The sequence below is a fragment of the Bipolaris sorokiniana genome (assembly GCF_000338995.1).
Source record: "Bipolaris sorokiniana ND90Pr unplaced genomic scaffold COCSAscaffold_10, whole genome shotgun sequence".
Lineage (NCBI taxonomy): Eukaryota > Fungi > Ascomycota > Dothideomycetes > Pleosporales > Pleosporaceae > Bipolaris > Bipolaris sorokiniana.
This window is the reverse complement of record NW_006911904.1, coordinates 106539-131135: the sequence shown is the minus strand read 5'-3', so window position 1 is coordinate 131135 and position 24597 is coordinate 106539. Positions and strand designations below refer to the sequence as shown.

At 48.6% G+C, this 24597-nt stretch overlaps 8 protein-coding genes across 8 annotated transcripts; 5 read left to right on the top strand and 3 right to left on the bottom strand.

The window, feature by feature from the left end:
* Positions 1-594: 594 nt before the first annotated feature.
* Positions 595-2370, bottom strand: COCSADRAFT_219275 (uncharacterized protein). The gene is made up of 2 exons (XM_007703519.1): positions 701-2370; positions 595-630 (listed from the first exon to the last, which is right to left on the bottom strand). The coding sequence occupies exons 1-2, from the start codon at positions 2240-2242 to the stop codon at positions 601-603; spliced, it is 1572 nt and encodes a 523-aa protein (XP_007701709.1). The 5' UTR covers positions 2243-2370; the 3' UTR covers positions 595-600.
* Positions 2371-3537: 1167 nt separating this feature from the next.
* Positions 3538-5133, bottom strand: COCSADRAFT_200976 (uncharacterized protein). The gene is made up of 2 exons (XM_007703518.1): positions 4822-5133; positions 3538-4770 (listed from the first exon to the last, which is right to left on the bottom strand). Exons 1-2 carry the CDS (start codon positions 5112-5114, stop codon positions 3879-3881), a joined length of 1185 nt encoding a protein of 394 aa, XP_007701708.1. The 5' UTR covers positions 5115-5133; the 3' UTR covers positions 3538-3878.
* A 2115-nt stretch (positions 5134-7248) lies between these two features.
* COCSADRAFT_219242 (uncharacterized protein) lies at positions 7249-7743 on the top strand. The gene is made up of 3 exons (XM_007703517.1): positions 7249-7426; positions 7479-7568; positions 7619-7743. The coding sequence occupies exons 1-3, from the start codon at positions 7367-7369 to the stop codon at positions 7685-7687; spliced, it is 219 nt and encodes a 72-aa protein (XP_007701707.1). The 5' UTR covers positions 7249-7366; the 3' UTR covers positions 7688-7743.
* A 451-nt stretch (positions 7744-8194) lies between these two features.
* COCSADRAFT_38251 (uncharacterized protein) lies at positions 8195-9547 on the top strand. Its single transcript, XM_007703381.1, has one exon. The coding sequence runs from the start codon at positions 8218-8220 to the stop codon at positions 9199-9201; it is 984 nt and encodes a 327-aa protein (XP_007701571.1). The 5' UTR covers positions 8195-8217; the 3' UTR covers positions 9202-9547.
* A 90-nt stretch (positions 9548-9637) lies between these two features.
* COCSADRAFT_145897 (uncharacterized protein) lies at positions 9638-11986 on the top strand. Its single transcript, XM_007703516.1, has 4 exons — positions 9638-10038; positions 10367-10609; positions 10665-11148; positions 11199-11986. The coding sequence occupies exons 1-4, from the start codon at positions 9896-9898 to the stop codon at positions 11922-11924; spliced, it is 1596 nt and encodes a 531-aa protein (XP_007701706.1). The 5' UTR covers positions 9638-9895; the 3' UTR covers positions 11925-11986.
* A 1117-nt stretch (positions 11987-13103) lies between these two features.
* On the top strand, positions 13104-14415 carry COCSADRAFT_94275 (uncharacterized protein; the record flags this gene model as incomplete). Its single annotated transcript, XM_007703515.1, has 3 exons — positions 13104-13544; positions 13596-13863; positions 13910-14415. 3 exons carry the CDS (start codon positions 13104-13106, stop codon positions 14413-14415), a joined length of 1215 nt encoding a protein of 404 aa, XP_007701705.1.
* A 479-nt stretch (positions 14416-14894) lies between these two features.
* COCSADRAFT_200972 (uncharacterized protein) lies at positions 14895-17490 on the bottom strand. The gene is made up of 2 exons (XM_007703514.1): positions 16999-17490; positions 14895-16952 (listed from the first exon to the last, which is right to left on the bottom strand). The coding sequence occupies exons 1-2, from the start codon at positions 17380-17382 to the stop codon at positions 15213-15215; spliced, it is 2124 nt and encodes a 707-aa protein (XP_007701704.1). The 5' UTR covers positions 17383-17490; the 3' UTR covers positions 14895-15212.
* Positions 17491-17902: 412 nt separating this feature from the next.
* COCSADRAFT_200971 (uncharacterized protein) lies at positions 17903-19642 on the top strand. The gene is made up of 2 exons (XM_007703513.1): positions 17903-18714; positions 18764-19642. Exons 1-2 carry the CDS (start codon positions 18181-18183, stop codon positions 19589-19591), a joined length of 1362 nt encoding a protein of 453 aa, XP_007701703.1. The 5' UTR covers positions 17903-18180; the 3' UTR covers positions 19592-19642.
* The last annotated feature ends 4955 nt before the right edge of the window (positions 19643-24597 follow it).

Below are 24597 nucleotides of genomic sequence, written 5' to 3'. Positions count from 1 at the left end.
TTGAGATAGCAAGAACAAAAATAAGAAAACAAAACACTAAGCCATCAGAGAAAAACAACTTTGCCCCTCATTCTAAGCGTACCTGTCGTAGCTTGTGTAGTCCTGTGTATTGACAGATGCACATTTCCAATGTGTCATGAGAGATACAATCTACACCAAAGAGCTCCTGACCGACCGCGAGGATGGAAAACATGTAGTAGATGTGGAAAAAGGAAAACAAGGTATACTGGTGTCCAACACACCTGATTTTATCCGCCGTAAAACCACCAAGAAATAATCAACATGATCGTATAGTTGTAGGGGGAGAGGACGATGCATGTATAGACAAGAAAGGGGGGTGGGGGGAATAACTCAAAGACTCCGATATACAGACAACGGAAAAGCGGGTAAAATGGTATCGTAACGCCTCGCTATGCAGTTTACTAAAACAAGTGTGAAGTTTAAAAACGTTATGGGGAGCGTAAGTGTGTGGTCTCCCCGGAACATTCGGGTTTACATGATGACTGGGATCGGCGCCACAAAAGCACAAGAAGTGGGGATAGAGGACTGGCGACTACGTGATAAAACATTGAGAAACAAGCGGTCGTAATGGTGAGCACCTTAGGCACGAGGCTTTTTCCAGTAGTATTGCTGTGAACGGTTAGCCACTTGTTCAATGACAGCATCCAAGTACGCGTGTGGGACTAGTCCATGTCCATACCTTGTGTGTTTTTCTGACAGATCGCAGACCAGTGCTACGAGTGCCGGCGGTAATAGTCTCCCGCCTCATCTGGTTCGTGTCCATCTCGGGAACGTAGTAGAATTCATTTTCGAGGGGCTGACCGGCAGCGTCCTTTCCAGCGCGAGGAATTTCACCGACGCAAGGAGTATCATCTAAGATCCTTTTAAGGTCTTGTGCCGTTAGCTGTGGTAGAGGTGTTACTACACCGCCCTCTGTGTCCTTGTCTTCGGTATTCTTTGTAATGCAAGCCTTCAACTCAGCCGGAAGGTTGCTGTGAATGGCGGACAAAGGCTGTGAATGAATACGAGAGAATGCCAGCTGATTGATGACGTGGTTCCTAATGGGAGACTCCTTGTAGCGGATGGGCTCTGCGCAGCGACGTTTGGGAGAAGGCGATATCAACGGTGCACGCATCCGTGGGTTACTGGGTTGTAAAGGCGTGACTGCGTTGAACGACTCGAGGCCGCTAATAAGGTTCTGACCAAACGGACCGAAAGAGTGTACAACAGGGTCATTCTCTTCGTCGTTATCCGAGAACTCATCAGCAGCATAATTGACACTCGCTTTGGGGTCAACAGAAGTGTCTGCATCACGCCCAGCCTTCGGGTTTGGAAGAGAAGGCCGGATAAAGGTTTGGTCCGCAGAATTAGGAGTATCGATACTAGGGCTACGTTGGCCGGCATCAACATCCTCGAATACCTGGACCTGTCCGGGCTGGCTGTTAGTGCCGATGGCGGCAAAGTTGGGGCGACGGATAGGGCTCTGCGACACAGGCGAACATGGAGCTAGAGGAGGGCTGGAGTTGAAGTTTTCGGGGGCGCGACGACGGGTGGGTGTGGGCATGCCCTCTTCTTCCGATTCCCACGACATTTTAGAAGCGGGGACAGATGGCCAAGCGATCATGACACGGGTGTCCTGTACATCCAACATGATTGCCGTCTCTGGGTTCTCCGACATGTACGTGTCTCCCTTGCTCAGCTCAAAGATGCGGCCCTTGCAGTGAATCTTTGCTCCATTCCAACCCAGGCACTCGACCTCGATGTAGCCCTGTGGGTATAGTGTGCTTGGCGCGTGGTAGGCGGCCTGCACGTGGACACGCGAGATGAGGCGGTTGGTAGAGAGCTGGTAGTCAGATGTGTTTGAACTTCGGCCCATACGCAGGATTTCGCCATCTGCTGGAAGGTCTACAGTGGGTACAGCACCAAGAGGGGTCCGCTCGGAGAGAGCCGAGAAGGTGCGTTCCAGGCCCGGCCGGGCATGGCGGGGCGACGACGAAATGATGTTGGTTGACGACGTAGGCTGCGGAGTTGGGTAGTACTTGAGCTGCTTGGGGAAGGTTGGCGAGTCCTGGTCAAACTTGCGTTTGGTGGGCGAGGGGCGTGGGAAGGGTGATGAGGAGAAGGGCCCATCCTCGCCGAAGGCCGGAAGAAGAGTCGGCGTGGCCTTTCTCACCCGCTCCGGCTGCAACTCAGTCGACTGCAAGGGAGACTGTGCCAGCACTTTGCTGGGTGAGGCGTCCATGTCGTCTGCTCAGCTCCTGGAACGTGAGACAGCGTGTCGACGCCTATATGGGGGTAATATAGACGTGACTAGTCGGAGACGTGACAGCCGAGAGGGGGTGGTGACGGCGGGTACAGAAGGGGCTGTCGAAGACGCAACGGTAGCCTCGAGGTAGTCTGTGGGAAAGAGAGAAAAAAGCCGGTTATGAAGAGAGGAGAAAAGCCATTCAATGACGAGACTAAGCAGTAACGCGGAGAATCGTGCAAGTCGCGACTACCTAAAGCTCGGACCACGTTGAGCACCAGCCCCCAGCCTCGCAATATGCCTCCTGCATCATCTTGCCAAAGGTAGAGCAATTCATTTTATCTTCTGTATGTTTGCAGCACTTGGTTACTACGGAATTGTGTCACGGAGGTATATATATGCGCATGTATGGATGCATGTACAACTGCCTCCCGAATGTCTCTACAACTTGGTTTGCCTCTGCGCTGGAGCCCCATCCCACTTGTCACTCCACAATTACAGCATACGAAGCACGCTTACCGGGCATTTGACACGCACACAATCATTGCAACGTAACGAAAAATTACACATCTCATGCTCACTACAGTATATAGTCCGCGGTCCTTGCGCAGGCACGAACACGCACGCGATCGACATGCAGGTAAAAGAAAAACTCTGTGCAGCATTTGACGCAGCTAAACGCGACTGCAAACACTTCCACGCCCAAAGTGGAGCAGAGACGCGTTCAGTGGAAATGGTGGTGGCCAGGCGAGAGTGCACGGTGGCAGCGTTTCGGCTCAAATCAATCAATCAAGGTAGCCGGATTCGAGCGATCCTTCGGTAACGTGAGCCCCCGTGTCTGCGAATCAGTGAATCTAGAAGCCTGTAAACCCCCCTCTTCCAATTGAAGGGAGTGCCTTGCAGATCGCTTGGTTAATAGAGGCACCTGTGAATAAGAAGACTATGAGACGAGATTGAACAAAAATCCATGTTACCAGGGCAATTACGAAAATCATACAATTATTCCCCTATAGCAAGCACGTGCCATCAATTTCACTTCCTAACTAGTACTAGCGCCATGGCTTCTCCACATAGTCAGGTAGTATATCATACACTCTTTTGATTTGCTTAGTGTCCTCTACTATCTAACTCAACCTACGTATACATGTACCTAGGTGCACTCGTATATAGCTTTGTTCTGCGGTATCTGGGGTATTCTAAGGGCGGCGTTGACAGCGACTTGCTTCTCTTCAACACACCTTCGCCATTGACCATTTTTACAACAACAGCAATGTAGCAAACAACTATTACAACGACACCGATTGCGATTCATTTGTATCAGAAGTCTGGAGGGGCTGATGTGCTAAATACCAAGTGATTAGAAAAAAAACCAAGTGGCGGAGCTCATCATACAAGGCGTCTATATAGGTGCTTGCATCTTTTGACCCTACAGCTTCACTTTGGTTACAGACGTCCTTACTCTTGCATTGCCTGTATTGATTGCTATACAACTGTTTTTCTTTTCTCTTGGGCAGAACCATTCCATTTTTGTTCAGGAGCGCCCAAGTATACCATTACATAAATGCTCATCTTTTGGACTCCTGAACGCCAATACCAGATGCGCCGTATCATGCAGTGATGCTTGTAACAAAACTCAACTAGCAATCAGAGGCGTCTGTACCGACTTGAGCACGTCTTGCTTCAACGCCTTCCTCTTCTCTTTACTGATCGAGCTCTTCTTCTCAGACTTCTTGTTTTTCTTGGCCTCCCTCCTGGCCTGTTTCGCCGCAAACACTTCATCGTCCAACAGCTCCTCTTCCCACTCGTCCCACTTTCGCTTGCGTTCTGCCGACTTTCCTTTGGCAGTACCCTCTGTAATTGTGCCTTGGTACGGTCCGTCCCGAACCTGGCTGTCCTCCACCCACAGCTCTTCGGCAAGCCAGATGGGCAGTGCTTTTGTCGCTGGGCCCTTGACATGGAGACTACGGATGTTGCGCCAACCCTGACCGACGTGCTTGTCCACAACCTCGGATACTACCGCGGCGGTGTTCTCGGCAATTTGTTGTGGCGTCATGAAGAGGTTGGCGACCTTGATCGAGGTGTTTGCGGACGGGCTCATGCTCAGGTAAGTCGAGTTCAGAGCGGATTCGATTTCTTTTGCTACACCCTGAGGTGTTCCCACCAAATCCTTTGATTCCTTGGAATCCTTCTTTGCGCTCTTGTCAATGTATGCGCCAGCGGTGAGGCGGATAGGAATTGGCCGCTTCGACTTGCTCTTGTAGAAAACCTTGCCCAAAAACTCTGCGACAATTTTGATAACACGATCGTCGACCAGGAAGACATCATACTCTGCAAGCAGTGCACGCTTCTGTTCAAATGCCTTGTATCGCTTCTTGAGCTTTTCTACGCCGAGGACGCGCTGCACCTTTGCGCGGAGTGCGGCAGGGAAGGCATCGGATGCTACGAGATCCTTGTATGCTCTTTGCGGATCTTTGGTGAAAATGCACACTCGGACGTCGCTGGCAATGATAGGGTGAGGGAGCTTGCTGTAGGTACTGTCAGTTGTGCTCTATGCTATAAAAGATGTGCGACCATACATGGCGACAGGCTTCATGCTTTTCGTATTGGCAATCTGCTTTTTTGTCGAAAGACTGAGAAATATGGGCTCATCAACCTCCTCCGCGCCATCCTCATCCGCAGCCAAACTCTTTGTTGGTGCTTTCTCCTGCTTCTCTTCCACATGCTTCTTCATGTGCGCAACGAGCGCTTTCGCCGCGCGCTCGACTTGCGACGGGTCCAGCTGGTAGGGTGTGCCATTCACAGGTTTGGTAGTGAGGGGCGCCTCGGTCGCCTTCTCAGTCTTCTTGGTCACAGCTGTTGATTTCGCCATTGTGATATTGTATGGTTGTGCTAGAAATTGTGCTGGAAATTTGGCTGAACTTTTTGCGAGAAGGCTTGGCGGTTCTTGTGCACAGACCATGAACCAGCAACTTTCTGCGCGCCCCAAACCAAAAACACACGACAGGGTTGACACTACATTTTGCCAAGGGTCGTCGCAGTGGGGCAACTACAGGGGCAGTCGATCTATACTTTTCCTTCTTCTGTGCACTGTTAGTATTGGTCTTAGTTTCTTGTTGATGCACACATGTATGCGACACTGCATGCAGAGCACTAAACAGCGTTCAAAGGAATCTATTTCCAGCTTTGGCTTTAGTTTCTTACTGCAAAGATCCAGTCACGTGATATATACCGGCGTGCTTGAGTAAGGTAACTCACTTAAATACTTCGATTATGTCCAGTAACTCATTTATTTCGAGTTACAAAGTCGCAATCATAAATCACGTTCAAGGAGCGCTATGGCAAGAGCAATGCTGGGTGTAGCGAGATCATACATATTCGGTAAAGCGCCATCGCACTATCTACTTACGCTGTTGTGGATTTCCTTTCTTGGAGAGCCGTAGGGTGCGCAAAGCAAATTCTATCGAGAAGCTCCACCAAAGAGTATTCCTGTGAGGTGTTTTGCAGATAAGCATAAAGTATATCAGACGAAGTGAATTGAGATGAATCCTTGAGGAGATATCCAAGGTACGGAAAGGACTATATACTCTATGCACGTGACTATACCTTCTCTAGCTCGAGGGTTAGCTTTCCTAGGCCTCATTTCTGAGTATCGTGACAGTTCAGTCTGTCACAGGGTTAGGTCTAGTGAGGCTGATCCTTGAACTAGTCCTCGGTGGTATTATCGGCTGTAACAAGATGTTTGGCCACAGATCCGGTCAGATGGACGTTGATGTGTGGCAACGATCAAATCTACGATTACAGAGATGATGCATTTTGAAAGATATCGCATTTCCTAGTCCCATGGTTTGTGACTTATTAGTTTCCTAATCTCAATAGATTGCCTAGAGCCTGTTAGGTAGAGCTGGTGTCTCAACTATGTAAGCTTACTTCTATGTATATGAAGTCAGGATAACATTGACCAGGTAAGTTTCAAAATATAATGTCAGATTACTGGGATCAATATAATTTCGGCTCCACCTCGCCACATAATCAGCGCTACATCACAACCTCGGGATTACCTTTATATATTATGCCATGCCTGTGGGCCAAGTTTTATTATTTGGGGGGTAAGTGTACTAAACTTTTGCATATCTTACATAGCTAGTACAGTGCGCCAACGCGATTTAGAGTAAGTTACTAAGAGAATAATACTACTAACACGTATTACAAAATACTTAAGATAACGGTGTAACGGAGTTACATGCCTATATATATTATACTACACTAGAATAATCAGTTCAGATTATTCTCGTGCTTACCTTTTGCTGGTGGGTTGGCTGCGGCCGAGTGGTTGTCACGTAGTATTGACTTAGTGGGCATTGGTGCTCACCTCCGCTACAAACGGTGCACTAGAGATAGGTGTAAAAGACTACTTATTAGTTACATTTTTCCTTTAATAAGGTATTATAGAGTAATAAAAGGGTAATACTAACTATTCTTAAAAGTCTATAGAGATATAGATTTTCCGATAACCCTATTCACCTACGTACAGACAAAAAGGATCACCTTTATCCTCCTATTTTTACGTCTGATAATCGTCGTATAGGAAAAAGAAAGATAGGGTTAGATTCTAGCACGATTTAACTTTATTTTAATAGTATCTTTATGTAGTATAAGGCTGTAGTTACGTAGTTCAGTTTTTCGTGTTTATTATAATAGAAATATACACAAGGCGGTCTGCCAAACACGGCGGAACACGCGCGGGTCCTTGTCGAAGTAATGAATGCTAGATTTGTCTGTTACCTATACCATAGGCGTCTCCCCACCATTAAACCATTGAATAGCTATTCAGCAGTGAAATACCAATAATTTAAGACTAATGTATTCTGAGCTGGCTGCAAAATAGTCCCAATACACCTGGTTGAGACCCCTGCATGTTCGGCTGTATGTGTCAGACCGCACTACATCTCCACCTGTCGGCAAATATCACGGTTGCAAATTTGGCTTAGTTACTTTAATGTTCCTGGGAGATATAAATAGTACGCAGGAACACACATTGGAGTTTGTTTCTAGTCACCTCTTTCATCAATTTCTCATCACACAACTCTGGAGATATAAGCAAAGGATATCAGGAAAACAAACATGAAGCTTCATATCACCTTAGCGTTGGCACCTCTTTTCTGTACTTCTGTGACCGCCTGGGTACGTTATTCTATCTTACCTTGCACGTTGTATTTAATTAACCTTGTGACAGTTTTGTCTTAGTCCTCCAGGGACGTTCACGCTGTATGGGTTATGTCGATACAGCGACACGGACTCATCAAAAGACCTGTACTGCCTTTCTGTAAGTAAATTATTTATGCTTACAGTTCGACGACGAACCTAATTAGTTAGACTACCCCATGTACGAAAGACAGAAATAATTGCTCCCCTAGTACAGGTGATCGGGCTCGGTGTAATTAGGTCATTTAGTAAAGCACAACTTTCAATACATTAGAAGTCCTTCAGGCGGAGCCTCCTACTCAAGAATTATAACTCTCGATAATTCGCGAAGCAATAAGAAAGTCGGGTTACCTCATTTATCTCCTTTCTGATCTCCTATTTTGGGAACACGTAGCTCAAGAGCCCTCTTTTGCCAAAGCTGAAGACAATTGATTATTTTTGCGTCACAGGGAAGAATGTTGTGTTGATCAAGGTAGCTATAGATATCATATACATTTCGTCAGTACTTCGTACACATGACTGTGATATCTCAAGAATATACCATGTAAGTGATCCTGTTTGCACCGCAACGCGTTAGAAAATCCGTTCAGGGTCCGTCGCTTGAACAGCGTATAGAGTGACTGCATGATGAGCTGTGGTAGTATACATACGCTTTGACCATATCCGGCTGAAGCGGCCTCGGCTGGATGCAGACGTCATCCGACGCGTCTCAGGTGTCGCACGCCTCGCAACCACGGTGCTACGATACTTCTCCTCTCACACATTTTGCAATGCTGCACTTACTCCCTATTTCCACCTTACTACTAGTGGCGCGAGCCTTAGCGCTACCCTCTGCGCATAGCGAATCTAAACCCTTACCACTGCTTATCTGGCACGGCCTAGGCGACAACTACGCTGCAGATGGTCTGCAAAGCGTCGGCGAACTCGCAAACGAGACAGTTCCGGGCACTTATGTTTATTACATCCGACTCGACGAAGATCCTGGAAGCGACCGAACTGCAACATTTTTGGGCAATGTGACTGAGCAGATTGCTCAAGTTTGCGACGACATCCTGGAACATGAAGTCTTGTCGCAAGCGCCAGGCCTCAACGCGATGGGCTTCTCACAAGGCGGACAGTTTCTTCGGGGCTTGGTGGAAAGATGCGGAGATCGCATCAACATCAAGAATCTGGTGACCTTTGGAAGCCAGCACAACGGTATTGCAAAGTATCAGCTCTGCAAAGATGGAGATTGGTTATGCAAAGGATATATTGGATTACTCAAGGCAAACACCTGGGGTTCCTGGGTTCAAGGACATCTTGTCCCAGCACAGTACTTCAAAGCCACAAACGAAACCACCGGCGAGCCGACCGACGAGTACCTCGAGGCGTCGAATTTTCTTGCAGATATCAACAACGAGCGCGCGCTGAAGAACCCGGCGTATGCAAAGAATCTTGCGGCACTGGATAACTTTGTCATGTACGTGTTCGAGGACGACACAACAGTCATACCGAAGGAGAGCGGCTGGTTTGCATACACAAACCTTACCAGCAACGAGGTAACAGAGCTGAGGGATCGTGAGATTTACAAAGAGGACTGGATTGGATTGAAGAAGCTGGATCAAAAGGGTGGTCTGCATTTCAAGACCACCAAAGGTGGCCACATGAACTTGGGCGACAAGGTTTTGAAGGATGTCTTCAAGACTTACTTTTCTCCTCGAAGCGCAGAACAGGCTGGTTTAACTGGAGATGTACAGGATGTTATGGAGTTGTAGTATGTAAGTCTGTTTGGTCAAGGTACCAATTATTAGTTTGTCTGAGTAAAGGTGACTGAGCATATCGGTCTGATCTGATTAGCCTATGCAGCGCAGGATCGCTGGGTAGTTTTTCAGATAGGAATGCAGGATTGAGACTAGTGGCCTCTTTGTTTTCCACAGATTGTACCTGCTATATCGTGAATTCAGGAAGGAGGGTTCGACCGGCTCATAGGCAGGAACGCTAAGACCCCAAATCCCCCGTACTTATACCAGTCAATGTACTCTAAGCCCGAAGGGTACTCAACACTTACTGTACTTATCTGATCCTGCGAAGCTGCACATCATGCATAAAATGCAGCCTCTCCTCCAATCGTTTGGAATCTCTGTGTGCGCCCCTCTCCTTGGACCGGGGTTTTACGGCAGACGTCATGCTTGGGTGGGTCGATGAGCATCAGCCCACAGCGACACTCTACGCCAGTGCTGCTCAAAAGGAGTTAGTCTTGGCCTTTCCATAGTTTAAATTCTCAGACTCCCCCAGAGCTTTTGGTTCAAGTTTCGCCCGTCGCGGCTCCTCTCCACTCTCTCATCTTTCATCTTGTTGCTCGCGCTGAGCTGTTTACTTTTCAGATCACTTCAAAGGCTTTACTTATCGATAAGCTCTACGTAATCCCAGCATCGTCACCACACCTGAACTCAAAACACAAGGTCGAATATGTCCGTCTCAGCAGCATTAAAGAGTCGAGTTCGGAGGCCGAGTTATCTCAAGAAGCTTGCCAAAGCGGAGGATTTACTACACCACTTTCCCAATGGAGCATACATTGGGTGGAGTGGCTTCACAGGCGTGGGGTACCCAAAGTAAGTTTGTTTATCTTTTTTTCTTCAGCTACACGAGCGGTCATATGGCGAGGGCCTTAACCCCTTGAGAAGCATCAGAAACTTGGGTATTGTGTTGGGAGTCCGTAAACACATACCCGTAGTTCCGAGGGGGAACGGAAGTTTGGCAAGTGACCAAAGCCGAGTTAACTCCGACTCCACAATTCCACATATGCATGGGTCATGTCATGGTGGCTAGTCAGGACGACTCATGAGGCCGTTGTGGCTATGATTGCTGTTGGCGATGCGTTATTCTGGATTCATGCTTCGCTTTTACGATTGCTCATTCCGTCAACTAACATGATTGCAGGAAAATCCCCACGGCGCTGGCGGACCATGTTGAGAAGAACAATCTTCAGGGTCAGATGAAGTACAATCTCTTCGTCGGTGCTTCGTCAGGCGCCGAGACAGAGAATCGATGGGCGCGACTCAATATGATTGAGCGCCGGTCTCCGCATCAAGTGGGCAAGGAAATCGCAAAAGGAATTAACAACGGTAACATCAAATTCTTCGACAAACATTTGAGTATGTTTCCTGTTGATCTGATGTACGGGTAAGTAGACGAATGCAAGACCGCCTGAATGAATGGACAGTACTGACTGGACAAGCTTCTACACACTGAATAAGCCTCAGAACAAGTTGGACGTGACTATTGTTGAAGCGTCTGCAATTACTGAGGACGGTGGCATTATTCCTGGCGCCAGTGTAGGCGCCTCGCCCGAGCTTATTCAAATGGCCGACAAGATTATCATCGAAGTCAACACTGCCGCTCCTTCGTTTGAGGGTCTACATGACATTACCATGACTGACCTCCCACCACGCCGCAAGCCTTACCTGATCATGTCTCCTGAAGACCGCATCGGCACACCCCACATTCCTGTTGACCCCGAAAAGGTGGTTGCCATTGTGGAGAGCGACTACCCAGATCAGACACAGCCTAATGCTGCCGAGGATGAAACCTCGAGGGCCATTGCTGCGAACCTGATTGAGTTTTTGAAGCATGAGGTCAGCCATGGCCGCCTGCCTGAGAACTTATTGCCCCTTCAGTCGGGGATTGGAAACATTGCCAATGCTGTTGTTGGTGGTCTTGCTGTAGGTTTTTCACATGCTTTGCTTGGTATATGATGAGCTAACACGTGTAGTCTGGCGGTGCAAACTTCAAAAACCTTAAGGTATGGACTGAGGTTCTTCAAGACTCTTTCCTGGATCTTTTCGACTCTGGAAACCTCGACTTTGCAACGGCTACGTCAATCCGTTTCTCGCCCGATGGTTTTGATCGTTTCTACAAGGGCTGGGAGCAGTATGCACCCAAGCTTTTGCTGCGCTCCCAGCAAGTATCCAACAGCCCTGAGATTATCCGACGTCTTGGTGTCATTGGCATGAACACGCCTGTAGAGGTGGATATTTACGCACACGCCAACTCTACCTGCGTCATGGGCAGCCGCATGCTCAACGGTCTCGGAGGCTCTGCAGATTTCCTGCGTTCTGCCAAGTACTCGATTATGCATACACCATCGACTCGCCCGTCAAAGACGGACCCTACGGGCGTGTCTTGCATTGTGCCCATGTGCACCCACATTGACCAGACGGAGCATGACCTCGACGTTGTTGTGACTGAGCAAGGCCTTGCTGATGTGCGCGGGCTGTCGCCCAGGGAGCGTGCCCGGGTTATTATCAAGAAGTGCGCGCACCCCGACTACGTTCCTATTTTGGAGGACTACTTCAACAAGGCGGAGTTTGAGTGTCTGAGGAAGGGATGGGGCCATGAGCCTCACCTGTTGTGGAACAGCTTCGATATGCACAGGCATCTGAACGAACATGGTACGATGAAGCTGCCCAAGTGGGATTACTACAACCGCAGCTCGTAGGAGTTTGGGTACGAATGAGGAGTTGAGTAGTTAGACAATGTTTGTTAATGTCGTGACTGAATCAATGATTTGTTCGTCTTTTCTCCTGTCTCGTTTGTGTTTTTTTGTTGAACTCACCATATCGTGTCATTTAATTTGCATGATTTTTTTTGTTGACTGTAATGCAATGTTTTGTTGCGAGTGTAGATTTTAGGTGCCGTGTATTTTTCTGTCCTATGGGCGTGTCCGGCTTGCAGTCCAGTCGAGGAAATTGGACGCGTACCAAGTAAGCGGAGTAATTAATACCGCGCTTTTGGATCGTGATCACGGAGCCAATACGCGCTATCGGAAGCTTACGTTATAGGGCCGTGGCAAGTGACTTGCACCCTACGTATCTAGTACGGATGGATGGATGGATGGATGGATGGATGTATGTAGTAATGACGGAAAAGTAAATATGCAAGCCATAAATACTATAGGATCCGTCTGCACACATGCATGTCAGGCTTACCCCGAAAACTCTGCTAAGACCAGCCGTTCGGCAGCGTTGGGCGCATGCGCTTTTACCGCCTATTAATACGTGCTTTGCCGTTTAGTGCAAAGTGTGGCAATGCGCTATTCCCAAAATGTTTTCCACGCGTGCGTTCGAAAGCCTCTCGCGCGGCTTCACCAAGTCCAAAGCCCACGATAAAATCTCCCGTTTTGCCCTTACGCTCTGTACAGAACGCGCCTTGAAGCCTCGCAAATCCCCCGGCCTTGTTTCTCGACTGATTCTGTATCGGCGACCATCATCGGTGCGGCTTCCCAACGGGCTGCGAGTCCACTAATTATCTGGCTTGCGATCGCGTTCTACCGCGTAAAGCACACTCACGTCTCCCACCACCACTACTCCCTCTCCACCACCCACTCCCACTGCCACGCTTTGGTACCCTCGACTTTGCACCGGATAACCCTTCTTGTCCAGCCATTGCATTTTTGACTCCATTCCCAACGCTTGTTTCCAATCACTAGCTGCCACTCCTACTATTCCTGCTCCTACTGTTTCTCCTACCCCGCTGTCGGCCCATGATGCTTCATCGTAAGTCTTGACATCCCCCAAGCCCACCTGCCCGTTACCGTGGTTCTCACATGTCCATTGCGCCACTAGAGGCCCCCGATTCTGCCCCTGCACCATCCATTATTAGTCCGCACCAGACAGACATGCGGGCCTCGCAAGAAACAGTCCACTCGGCCCAGTCCAGCACCTTTTCCGCTCCCGCCCTGGCTTCCTCGTCGAGAACCCTCTCAACTTCCACGACTACGGAGACCGAGAGTACCGCCCCTTCGTTAACCAATGCTGAGAGCCACACCAAACACACCGACACACCAACCCCAATGCTCAAACACCCACCCCAATCTCGTGGCGACGCGTGGGCCGCACCGCGCGTCGACACTGCCGTTGCCAAAGAGTCGCGCGCCGGTGACAAGGCACTCAGTCCAAAACCACTAGGCTCCCCAGCTACCCAGGGCTCCAAAAGAAGCGCAGACGGCTCTGTCAAGGCTGCTGGTGTGGCCCTCGCGACGCCTTCTACCTGCAGACCCATGGCCGCCCACAAGAGAAACAAGAGCATGGATACACACTCGGGCACTCGCATTGGAGAGGTGCGCCCTCTTGCATCAAGCTCGTGTTACTGAATGCTGACGCGAATGCAGCTATCTGCCCAGCTCAAGACGCGCCTTTCGTACGCTATGGTCAAGGTCCAGAACGGCTGGGAGAAACAGTCGCTCGAAGAATTGGAAGAAAGTCAATCGCAGCGCGGATCGCCCAACTCTGCTCCTGGCAGAAGCGATTTCTTAGCATTCGACTCGCCTGCCGATAGCGAACGACGACGGAGACCGAGCGGCGTCTCGGATATTTCTGATCAGATGATTATGTCACCGGTCTCTGATCCCACGCGATCACATGTGGGAACACCAGGCCGTCAGTCTCCTTGCTCTTTACCCAAAGCATTCCTAACACTCTATAGCGTACTGGACACCGGCTACCCGTCCTGCAATGCATGCTGCCGCAAACCTCATCTCCATTACTGGTGCCCACCATGGTCACGGGCCTAGCCATGGCCATGGCCTTGCTCCAGCTCCCACATTCCAGAACTCACGAAGACGCCGGTCTACAGTCTCACATATTCCCCCTCCTCTTCTAGCAACAGGCCAAAGGAAATACTACAGTGACTTAAGTGGGGACATGCGATCGCCAGCGACACCCAGAGCAGGAATCCTTCGTATGCCCAGTCAACAAGCAGAAAAGGACGCGGTCGACACGTTGCTCTTCATGAGCAGTCCAAACAATTCGCAGCGCTTTCCCGTGGGGACTCTAGAGCCAAGTCCGCTCAGGACTGAAGCTCCACAAAGACGAGTCATGTTCGAAGCCTATCCTCCGCAGGATAAACACGTCGTATATCATCATTCTTCTATGCCCGCACCTCCACACCTCCACCAGCACGGACCCTATCCAGCCCATCCAGCAAGATAGAGCTGGCAACCATGTCTGCACCGTGCAGTGGCCCTTTTTTATCTTTTATCTTTCAACACTTTTGTTCCGACTCATGATGGCATTGCATTGCATGGAAATGGCGTCGCGATTGCTGTTGTTGCGCATGCTATCTTTGTTCTGAACTGATTGATGTACACCACTTGACTGTCTATGCATAACATACATATGGGAGCGTGCATCTTTTGCTCGTCATCAAAATCTCTGGACGGCTTGGCGGGGAAGTGTATTGATTTGCTTTTTCCCATGTTCGCTTGTGCATTTTACTTTGCTTTCATGGCGGCTTTTGCTTTTTTGATTGTTCATGCCGGACTTGGGCCCTGGGCCTTTTTTGGTGCATACAAAAAAGTCTTATTTTGAGCATTATGACAATGTAACGATTGTATGAATACAGGCATCAAACAACAGAAAGACTTTCTTTTTATCATGATCACGATAGAGAAGGAGAAAAATATGATTATGAGGCAGTAGTAGAATTCGCAAATGTCATTATTCGCTACTTGTAATCGAGAGCGTTACTACTGCATCCAAAAATGCAACGCAGTACGTACTTTATGCATTCCCACATGACCCAAGTCGGACATGAAAAACCCAAACTCGTAGAGCTCAGCTAAGCAAGCCTTCCATCATCATCCATACATACTTACATGATATTCATCCCAACATCCGTGTTATTTATACAACCCATAGATCGAAAAAAAAACCCCTTCATATCTTGATTCGGTTGAAACCCCTCAAAACGCCCAGAAACGCCCTCCGTCTCATACACTCAGGCTTGTTCAATAAGCCTGAGCAACACCACTAACCTTGCGCTGCACGATTCCACTCGCACCCCAATGCCCACCACGGCCTTCCTCTGCAATCTTCCCACTGACATCGCGCCTGCGCCCAGGCACACCCAGATCGGCGTCATCAAAAGCGAAAGCACCCGTGTAATCGACTCCACTCCTGCTAATCACACGAGGCGACTGGCGCTTAACTGGTGTCGAGTTGGCCTCGCCTGTGCGCTTGATGGAAGTGTAACTCTTCTTGTGCAGGGAAAAGGGTGCATTGGGGGCGAGTCCATTACCTTTACCTTGGCCGTTCTGGGGCACAGGCGCATTGACGGCGTACTGTTTGGTGGCGCTGGGGAAGTAGTTGGGTTGGCGGCGGAAGGACGAGTCTTTAGTTGGCGATGAGGAATTAGAGTGAGGCGAGTTGGCGCTGCGGACGCCGGCAGTGGCGTCTTGCAGGTTGCCGTAGCGGCGCGTTTTGGGTGTTGTAGCGCGCGACTGGGGGCGATCGAGGTGCTCTTCGGTGCGCAGACTGTGGCGGGTGTTGTCTTGGGATTGGAGGTATGCGGGGGGAGGCGTGCTTCCTTGGTGGTCGTCGGATAGGTTGGCTGGAGGAGGAGAGGGTGGGTTCATGCGCAGAGGCTGTGGCATCATTGGTTCTCGGGCGTCGGCGTCGGCGTCGTCTTCGGGGTCGGAAAGTACTTCGTATGCAGTAACAGTGCTGTAGCCTTTGTTGGCGTTTGTGGAGGCAAAAATGGATTGCTTGGGTGCTTGAGGTGCGTGGCCGTCGTGGTCGTTATCATCTTCCTCAGCCGAGACGAACCAGTTGTCTGCCTTGAGGCTTTGCTGTGAGTTCCGCTGCAGAGATAGGTCGCCAGTTGCTTCTTGCTGTTCATTGTTTCCACTTGAACGAGGCATGTGAAACTCGTTCTTGCTTGAGCTGATAACATTAGAGCCGGGACGCGAGTGACGTTTGATATTGCCTTGGCCAGAGAGCATCGACTTGCGTTGCGCTAGAGTCTGATTGTCGTCCTCATCGTTAAGAAGGTCATCGCGATGGTTAAGATTCTTCCGGGATTGATATGCAGAAGGCGGCTGTGAGTGCATGGAGGAATGTTCTCTAGACTGACGAGCTGACGTAGGCGTATGCGGCGAGTACACTGTCTCAGATTTTGCGCGAGTGTGCATGAAGGCAACCTGGTTCTTGGTAGGACTGGGAATGTCTGAATAGATGTACGACTCGGCTTTCGAGGTCCGGTCACTATACAGTGTGGTCTGGTCGCTGAGATGCTTCTCTTGCTTTGCTGTAAGAGGCTCCATAGCCGAAATAGACGAATTTTTATGCTTGTGCTTAGACTTTCTGCGTGATGTGAGATTGTCCTCGAGCGGGTTCATGTCTGGTGGCAGTTTTGAAATCTTGCGGAATACAAGAGCCATATACATGTCCAAGAATGTGGAAATCAGATGCAAAGCACCGACCGAAATGGCGGTGACCCAGGTCGTAAAAAGGACTTTTTCAGTCTCCTCGTTTGTGGGGAACATTGTGACCCAACGACCCTTCTCCCCAACTTTCATGTCGTAGTTCCGTCGAGCCATCAAGACGGTGAAGACATAAAAAGGAATGAAGCCAGCATCCGTGACAAGTGCAAAGAAGTGGTAGCTGGCAGAGCTTCCTGCTGGTCTGTTCTTGGGATTACGGATCAAGTGGTATACAGCATACAATGAGATGACGAGATCCACACCGGGCTGCATCTATTAGCGAAGTCTCTGTGAAGTATGACTAAACACTTACTGGTATCCTCATAATGTAGCCTTCGGTATTCTGTACACCGCGGATGAAGATGCCGCACAGCAATACACCGACTGCGCCCAAGAGCGTGATGATCCTCAAGCCGAACTGGGTCCATCGGGCAATATTAATGAAGAGCTTCGTCTTGAGAGTCATGGGTTTCGCCTTTGTATTTCCATAAGGAAGAACGAGAAAGCTGTCAGGGTGCTTGTTGAAATCAATCAAGGGCCCTGTTGGCTTCTTCTTGGGAGGCGAAGGCGGCATGCGACTAGCCCTGGTGATGGCCTTTGGGTCAAAGATGGGCTGGGAGGGATCTATGTCGGCCATGGATTGCGGTTGGTTGGCATATCCATATCCATATGCGTAGGGCTGCCAGCGGCCCGCCATTGTTGGGAGAAAGAGCGGAGACGGGGCTTCAGCACACGACCGTCAGAGCAGAGGGTGCGAAGTGGCCTCTCACCAATTGAACAGAAATGCGGATGGCGGCTGAGAGACAAGGGCCCGCGTGAGAACGGCCATGTACGTGGCATATGTACCTAAGTAAGTACATGTGTAAATACGGGCGTTGCCATGGCAACAATCAATAGTCGGCGTGACGTGAAGAAGCACGGTTGGGACGGCTCACGCGTTGACTAGCGACGGCGGCAAGAAGCTGTAACCTGAATCTTCAGTCGGGAACGTGTGGGGTGTGCATGCGGATAGCCGGGCTGGTGGGTGCATATGTTGGTACGTTGTTGCAGATGTTTGGATGGATGTGCATGGTTCCCATCTGATGTTCTGTTGGATGAGGCTACAATAGGGCGCATATGATTGCACGCATGTGATTCGTAGGCTTAGTCATCCGCACATGTCTTGGGACAAGCATTGATTGACGCTACCCACCGCAAGGACCTTCACACCATGTTCCTTTCACGACACTTGGGAACGCCTCGTGTCTGCGCTAGCTGTACACGACGAATAACAAATACACCGCCGCAATTGACCCACCTCGCTGCCACACACCCACATGTCACACGCAGTAGTGCTGTTTCGTTACAGCTGTCGGTAGCGTGTCAGCCTTCTTTTGCACATGCCCTACGCTTTTCTCTCCGCCATGAGTACAGCACCGCGTCAAGCACGCGAGGTCGCCTCCGCCTTGCCATTGTCGGCTCGGGTCCCGCAGGTTTCTATACTGCCTACCGTCTCATGAATAAGAACCAAGATGCCGTCATCGACATGTACGAGCAGCTCCCCGTCCCTTATGGACTCGTCCGATATGGTGTTGCGCCCGATCACCCAGAGGTGAAGAACTGTCAAGACACATTTGAAGATGTTGCCCGCTCACCGCGATTCAACTACATTGGCAATGTCAAGGTCGGCTATGATGTGCAGCTAGCAGACATGAAGCCCCATTACGATGCTATTCTATTCTCGTATGGCGCAACCGAGGATAGACAGCTGGGCATCCCCGGAGAGCATCTGCCAGGCGTCTACTCTGCTAGATCCTTCGTTGGCTGGTACAATGGTCTACCACAGTTCCAACACCTGGAGCCAAACCTTCATGCTGGTGAGCAGGCCGTCGTCATCGGCCAAGGAAATGTTGCACTAGATGTCGCGCGCATTTTGTTGAGTCCCGTAGACGCGCTACGCAGTACAGACATTGCCGATCAGGCTATACAGGCGCTGTCTGAGAGTAAGATCCGGTCTGTGCGCGTCGTTGGTAGACGTGGTCCCATACAGGTACGTTGTGGCCGCAGTGTTGGCAACACACATCTGACACCTAATCAAGGCTGCCTTCACCGTCAAAGAAGCCCGTGAGCTCATGCAAATACCATCCGTTGCCTTTGAACCCATCGACCGCTCCCTGTATCCCACCGACATCAAAAAGCTCCCACGCGTCCAGAAACGCATTGCCGAAGTACTTCTCAAGGGCTCGGTAACCCCTGCACAGCAGGCTACACGGTCATGGGCGCTCGACTTTATGCAGGCTCCCAAGGCCATGCATGAGGTTGACAGTCATCTCTCCTCGATAACCTTCACAAAGCAGGAATTCGTACCAGATGGCGATCCTTTCGATCAGAGGACCCGCGTTGTGTCTACAAAGGATGAGACGACAATTGAAGCATCCTTAGCTTTTAGGTCTGTGGGCTACAAGTCGGCTGCTCTTCCTGGACTCTCAGACATTGGTGTCCCTTTTGATGAGAAGCTGGGCATCATCCCGAACGACATGCACGGGCGTGTCATTACCCCTTCGGCTGGTCCTGGAAACTTGACAGCCGGCCATGTTTCTGGCCTGTACTGCGCAGGGTGGGTTAAACGTGGACCAACTGGTGTGATTGCAAGCACCATGCAGGACGCTTTCTCCTCTGCAGACATCATTGCTCAAGACTGGGAGGCTGGTGTGCCCTTTTTGAATGATACCAATGGTGAAAATAAAGGCACCAAATTGGGATGGGAGGCTCTAAGGCCAGCGGTAGAGAGCAAAGGCGTCAGACCGCTCAGTTGGACGGACTGGAAAAAGATTGATGATGCCGAGCGAGAGAATGGCAAGGCAAAGGGGAAGCAAAGAGAAAAGTTCCAGAGTGTAGAAGAAATGCTCAGCGTTTCAAATGCATAGATTTAGAATGACGAAATATATGATTACTTTACTTCCACGGTTGTCTTCTCCTGGAGCTTGGTCAAAATGCGCTATGCACACAAGAATACACAAACAATTCTCCGTCCTCCCGACCCCTCGTATTTTTCACTCCATTTTTCAGTGTATATAAAGTCTCTTCATTTCCGCTGTTGCAAAGTGTAAATAACGCATAATTTTTCATTTTTACCTAGACCTTCATTGTGAGGCTGACGGAACGGACCGTCGTTGTTACCTGTATTTTGAGATTGTAGTTCTCGTCTTGAATTAAATCAAAGTTTTGGGACACCATGGCAATAGGCTACAAGCAGGAATACCTTACGTTTCGGGCCCGACATTGACGCGATGTCCCTAGTGCTATCCATTATGTCGCCCCATAATTTGTTTATTTGTTTAACAATAATCTACCTCAAAACTCTCCCTAAAAATGTGCTTCTGAGGACGCGAGCTTGTAGATTAAAATGAGTTCTAGTCCTAACATATAGTGATATAAGATCCAAAAGGTTTCCACTCCAAGGAAGGGCTGACATGTGGTGGAAAGCGACCAAGACCCTGGTAGGCTTATAAGGAATAGACCTGAGATAGTAGCCTGGATAGAAGCGGGAGATGGCCTGTAAGCTTACGCGGATGCACGCATGCAGTATGGCGGCAGATTTCACGTCTACCGGTTACCCTTTAAGGAAATGTTACGGCTACACTGAACGAGACTTTAAGAAATGGCTGTTTCCCGTCACAGTGATAATCGCTAATGCTTTGCACGGTTTAATGACCAATTTGTACTAGTAGAGATATACTTATACACTAGATATGCTAAGACACTTAAAGTGGTAATATTGCTGGCTGGTCACGCGCTAAACTAGCTGCTCACTGAGCAACCCAATCAGTCCTCTCCTTGTCGCTTCGCGTCCTCATCTTGCCTTGTGCTCGGACCTGGAACTTGAGGGTTACTGTTGAGGAAGCGCTGGTTGGGCGGATAGCTCAAGGCAAGTTGAAGTATGTAAACATGAGAGTGCTGTTGCTGGTACGTGTGACGGTATCCCGATTGAGCACCCGGTCTCTACGTACGTATTGGTTGGATGAGTGCCGCCAAGGTCCCGATCCTTCGAATAGTTCTTCATAGGAAATATACTTTCATATCATTTTTAGAGCGTTCCATTTCGTAGCTACCACATTATCACAAACAGCATTTCGGCTACCGATTCGGAGCCATGATTTATACACGGCAACTTACTATTATGGTAATGTTGATGCATCACACACCATGCGCCTGTTGACGAAAGCAGGGGTTTGATTGTACTAACAGTGCTAAGACATGGGCTGTGATATAGTGCCTGTCAGTCTCTGCGGAAGTAGACAAGACGGCTGCCATGGCCTCATTCAGGACGAGCAGTGAGTCGAGTTGAAGAGGATTTCGATATCAGGATAGCAAGAGCCTATATCACAACCAATATCGATGCTCTGCTTATGATCAAGATTCGCACGCATTGAAAGAGATCGGATAGCCTATGTCACATTGTTCTTCGCGTGCTCATGACCAACAGGGACGTCTAAAGGATGAGGTTGGCGGAGCTTATAACCTAAAATCACAGTGAGCAATAGCTGCCATAATGGTTGAAAGGATCAGTAATATCAGTGCTAGCACTAGGGAGATGCGTGCCTGTTTTGATATGTAAAACCGAGATCTTCAGGCTGCAAGAATAATGCTATCCTTGAAAATGTCAAAATTAAAAAGATAACTGAAGGAATGGTGGCGAAAAAGAGCAGTTCGAATTTCAACATGAAATTGAATCCATTGCGACAGCCATCTACAATAGGATCAAATGATTCATCGCTGATACAATCTGCGAAATCCATCGTGGTAACAATTCAGATATTAGCTCGCGTCCCTGTTCACGTGTTTGCAGATATGATGTAGGATTGGCTCTAGAGTCGACAGGAGTTGGCTACTACTACAGGGTGATATCAGTGAGTCTCAAACCTGGGAAAATTCTAAATTTCAGACTACGGTTCATTGCAAGTCCGTTCTCTTGTATAGCCACCTACCGGATCATATTGACGCTCGGACTCTCGGTGTAGTAGATACAAGTATCCGGCAGCCACATGCGTAGCTTGATTTGGTATCCGAGGTCACATGAGAATCATCCGAGAACAAAATGTTGTCGACACCCACGTCCATCATGAAGGTGCATACACCATGACGAGTCCTGCAGCTCTATTCATTCTTCTAATATCTTGAGCCATGATCTTATGCCTATGAGATATCGTAAGCTTGAGAAGATGCTTTAGCTATGTGTTAAGCCTTAGTTCACTATGCTATCTTTGGAGGGGATTTCTTGTGCCCACTTTTTTTCTCGCCGCTGAGACATTTGCTAAAGTACCGGAAAGTGGTTGGTTTAACGCAGAAACCTCAAGACTGTACACCGAGCCCGGAGGTGTTCCACTGTAAATGGTATGTTTATTTAGCTTTGGTTGTCGCATATTGACTAAGCTTACGTATGTACACCGTAGGGTGAATAGGCTCAAAGATGTGCCAGAAGATTTAGTAGGCTGTCAGTCTCTACTGCGTTTCGAAAGACTTCCTGTTATCTATCCAGAGACTTTCGTTGATGTTCTCGTGACTAAGAGATACGAGTTTTGAAAACCGCCCTTTGTTGTAACATTAATGGAGCAGATCCTTGGTAGGGGAATTTTGTTAGCAGAGGGTAGTGATCACAGAATGCAGCGGAAGGCGCTGCTGTCAGAATTTCCCATTCAGCATATCAACGAGCTGTTACCCTGTCATGGGGCATGTCGCAGAATGTCTAATAGATGTTATGAGCAAACAACTTCGGTACGAAGCGCCAACTAGGCTTGACGTCTTAGCTTTTCCTGCAGGTAGACATCAAGCTAAAATTAACGACAGGATGACCACTATTAACATCGTAGATCAGCCAGTCGAGCCACACTCGATGTCATAGGCGTTGCATGTATGGGTTAGGATTTCGGAGCCATCTGTAACCCCAGCAACAACCTTTGCCAAGCATACAGCCTCCTTATTCAATCCTCTAAAGAAGCTACTTTTATCGAAATTCTCTGACTTGTGTTTCTAGACCGGCTTCTAAATCGTCTTCTTTTAGAAAGAAACACTCAAGTAAATCTCGCGATACAACTTGTTTGTTCATCGTGTTAACGGATGATTCGAGAGGTAACGTCGCGCAAGAAGGATCATGGAAGGAATTTTCATGTTAATATTCATCATGATAAATGCCAATTGTGGCTGCCGCTTCTGGAGCCTGCACAGACGAGTGATTTATGGATCAACTCATGAATTTCCTAGCAACAGGTCGTGAGACCACCGCCACAACTCTGACCTGGGCTATCTACTTATTTGTGTATATCCAGATATTCAAAACAAGCTCTGTGATGAAGCCTGGTCTCGCCTACCCAGACATCCGCCGTCAACTGATAGCATCCTGAGAGACCTTAGTACTACAGTAGACTTTAAGATGCCGTACTTCAATGCGGCTTGTCTCGAGGTATTTCGCTACTTCTCTATTGTTCCTGTTACCTCCAGGGAGGCTATTAAAGACCCTTGTATCCTTCATACACCTGTACCTGCTAAGGCTTCAGTCGTGCTCGTCCCACGTGTCACCAATTGCAGCAGTACTCTATGGGACTCCGATGCCCACATATTCAAGCTTAATCTTTGGATTTCTCGAGAAAAAACTGGGATTAGGAATATCTCTACCCTTATCGCTCCTTATAAAGATTCCAAGAGCGATGGGCTACAAAATGAAACGACCAAGAAGAGGACCCACCATCAAATCATCTTCGCAGTTGTGACCTTTTCACATGGGCTAAGAAGTTACATTAGTAACTCTTTCGTCAAGGCAGAGCTTGCTATCTTGTTAGCGTCTTTAGTCGGAAATTTTGAATTTATGTTGGTAAGACAAATACCTATAAACGACAAGGAAATCAAAGTATCAAGGAGTACTATAGCATGACTAGAGAAGGAACTCATAGTCTAAATTCGAACGGTCGAACCTAAAGTGATACGTTCGCGTGAGAATTTTGCGTTGGTAAACTTGAGCTTTATTCAAATTTCTTCTAGTCATGTGGTTGAAAAAGCTCTAGCCACATCTCCTTGCCGTCTTTAAAGTATTCCGCTTGCTGCTCAGCCATGAACAACCTAAGTTACTATTACGTTCTATGACCTAGCTTTAGTTTCTTGTCCTCGACCCAAGGCAGCTCTTACAGGTGTGCTTAGCGCTCATTTCGCCCGGGAATGCGTGTAAATATTTGTACAGATAGAGTAGGTGTCGCTAACGCCATGTCATGATGTATCGTGGCAGCACATTAATTATGGCAGCACGTTGTGCAGCTCTCCTGTATAGAAGTTAGCTGGTTTGAAGGCTTTGGTCTGTATCGATACCCTCTCTCTTTCATATATATTTTGCTACTCCCTTTGTAGGGTCTTCGTCTCAACATCGTATTCATTCTCCCTACACTGAGTGTTATACTCACGTTCATGCTCGTTGGTACCTGTGACTACGTCAGCCTACATGTACAGTACAGCGAGTATGAAGTAAGCAGGAAAGCAAAAAATAAGTGGAAAACGGACTGATCCAACACGGCAAGATTTTTCGGGTAGACATATGGTAGCACATGTGATCCGTTTGACCGAGCGCGCAGATACAGGGGAAGCAAGCGCTGTCACGATGATGGGGACGCACTTCATTGTCTTGTAAGATTATGCGGGAAGAAACTAGAAATAGAGGGTTTTCAATGATCTTAGAATGGGAGATGTACTGTGCGATGGATGAGAATGAGGAATAAATTAGAAGGTAGGTGGTCGAAGCGGGTGTATTTATATTCAAGCCTATGGTATTATACAAGCATTCAGCCCTATGCGATCCAAAACATAACAAGCCTTGGTTTCACTTCTTAGCATAAGACGACTGGTTAGCATGAATGTGTACCTAGGTAAGGGACAGTTTGATGGATAAGGT

Excerpts from the sequence above, each read along its gene's own strand:
- COCSADRAFT_200972 (XM_007703514.1), bottom strand. The coding sequence starts at position 17,382 with ATGGCGGGCCGCTGGCAGCCCTACGCATATGGATATGGATATGCCAAC. Across the intron at positions 16,953-16,998 it reads GCTACATTATGAGGATACCA|CCCGGTGTGGATCTCGTCAT; the intron begins GTAAGTGTTTAG and ends TAATAGATGCAG.
- COCSADRAFT_219275 (XM_007703519.1), bottom strand. The coding sequence starts at position 2,242 with ATGGACGCCTCACCCAGCAAAGTGCTGGCACAGTCTCCCTTGCAGTCG. Across the intron at positions 631-700 it reads CTGTCAGAAAAACACACAAG|CAATACTACTGGAAAAAGCC; the intron begins GTATGGACATGG and ends AACCGTTCACAG.
- COCSADRAFT_200971 (XM_007703513.1), top strand. The coding sequence starts at position 18,181 with ATGAATAAGAACCAAGATGCCGTCATCGACATGTACGAGCAGCTCCCC. Across the intron at positions 18,715-18,763 it reads GTAGACGTGGTCCCATACAG|GCTGCCTTCACCGTCAAAGA; the intron begins GTACGTTGTGGC and ends CACCTAATCAAG.
- COCSADRAFT_38251 (XM_007703381.1), top strand. The coding sequence starts at position 8,218 with ATGCTGCACTTACTCCCTATTTCCACCTTACTACTAGTGGCGCGAGCC.
- COCSADRAFT_219242 (XM_007703517.1), top strand. The coding sequence starts at position 7,367 with ATGAAGCTTCATATCACCTTAGCGTTGGCACCTCTTTTCTGTACTTCT. Across the intron at positions 7,427-7,478 it reads GTACTTCTGTGACCGCCTGG|TTTTGTCTTAGTCCTCCAGG; the intron begins GTACGTTATTCT and ends ACCTTGTGACAG. Across the intron at positions 7,569-7,618 it reads AAGACCTGTACTGCCTTTCT|ACTACCCCATGTACGAAAGA; the intron begins GTAAGTAAATTA and ends CTAATTAGTTAG.
- COCSADRAFT_145897 (XM_007703516.1), top strand. The coding sequence starts at position 9,896 with ATGTCCGTCTCAGCAGCATTAAAGAGTCGAGTTCGGAGGCCGAGTTAT. Across the intron at positions 10,039-10,366 it reads ACAGGCGTGGGGTACCCAAA|GAAAATCCCCACGGCGCTGG; the intron begins GTAAGTTTGTTT and ends ACATGATTGCAG. Across the intron at positions 11,149-11,198 it reads CTGTTGTTGGTGGTCTTGCT|TCTGGCGGTGCAAACTTCAA; the intron begins GTAGGTTTTTCA and ends TAACACGTGTAG.
- COCSADRAFT_200976 (XM_007703518.1), bottom strand. The coding sequence starts at position 5,114 with ATGGCGAAATCAACAGCTGTGACCAAGAAGACTGAGAAGGCGACCGAG. Across the intron at positions 4,771-4,821 it reads AGCATGAAGCCTGTCGCCAT|CAAGCTCCCTCACCCTATCA; the intron begins GTATGGTCGCAC and ends CAGTACCTACAG.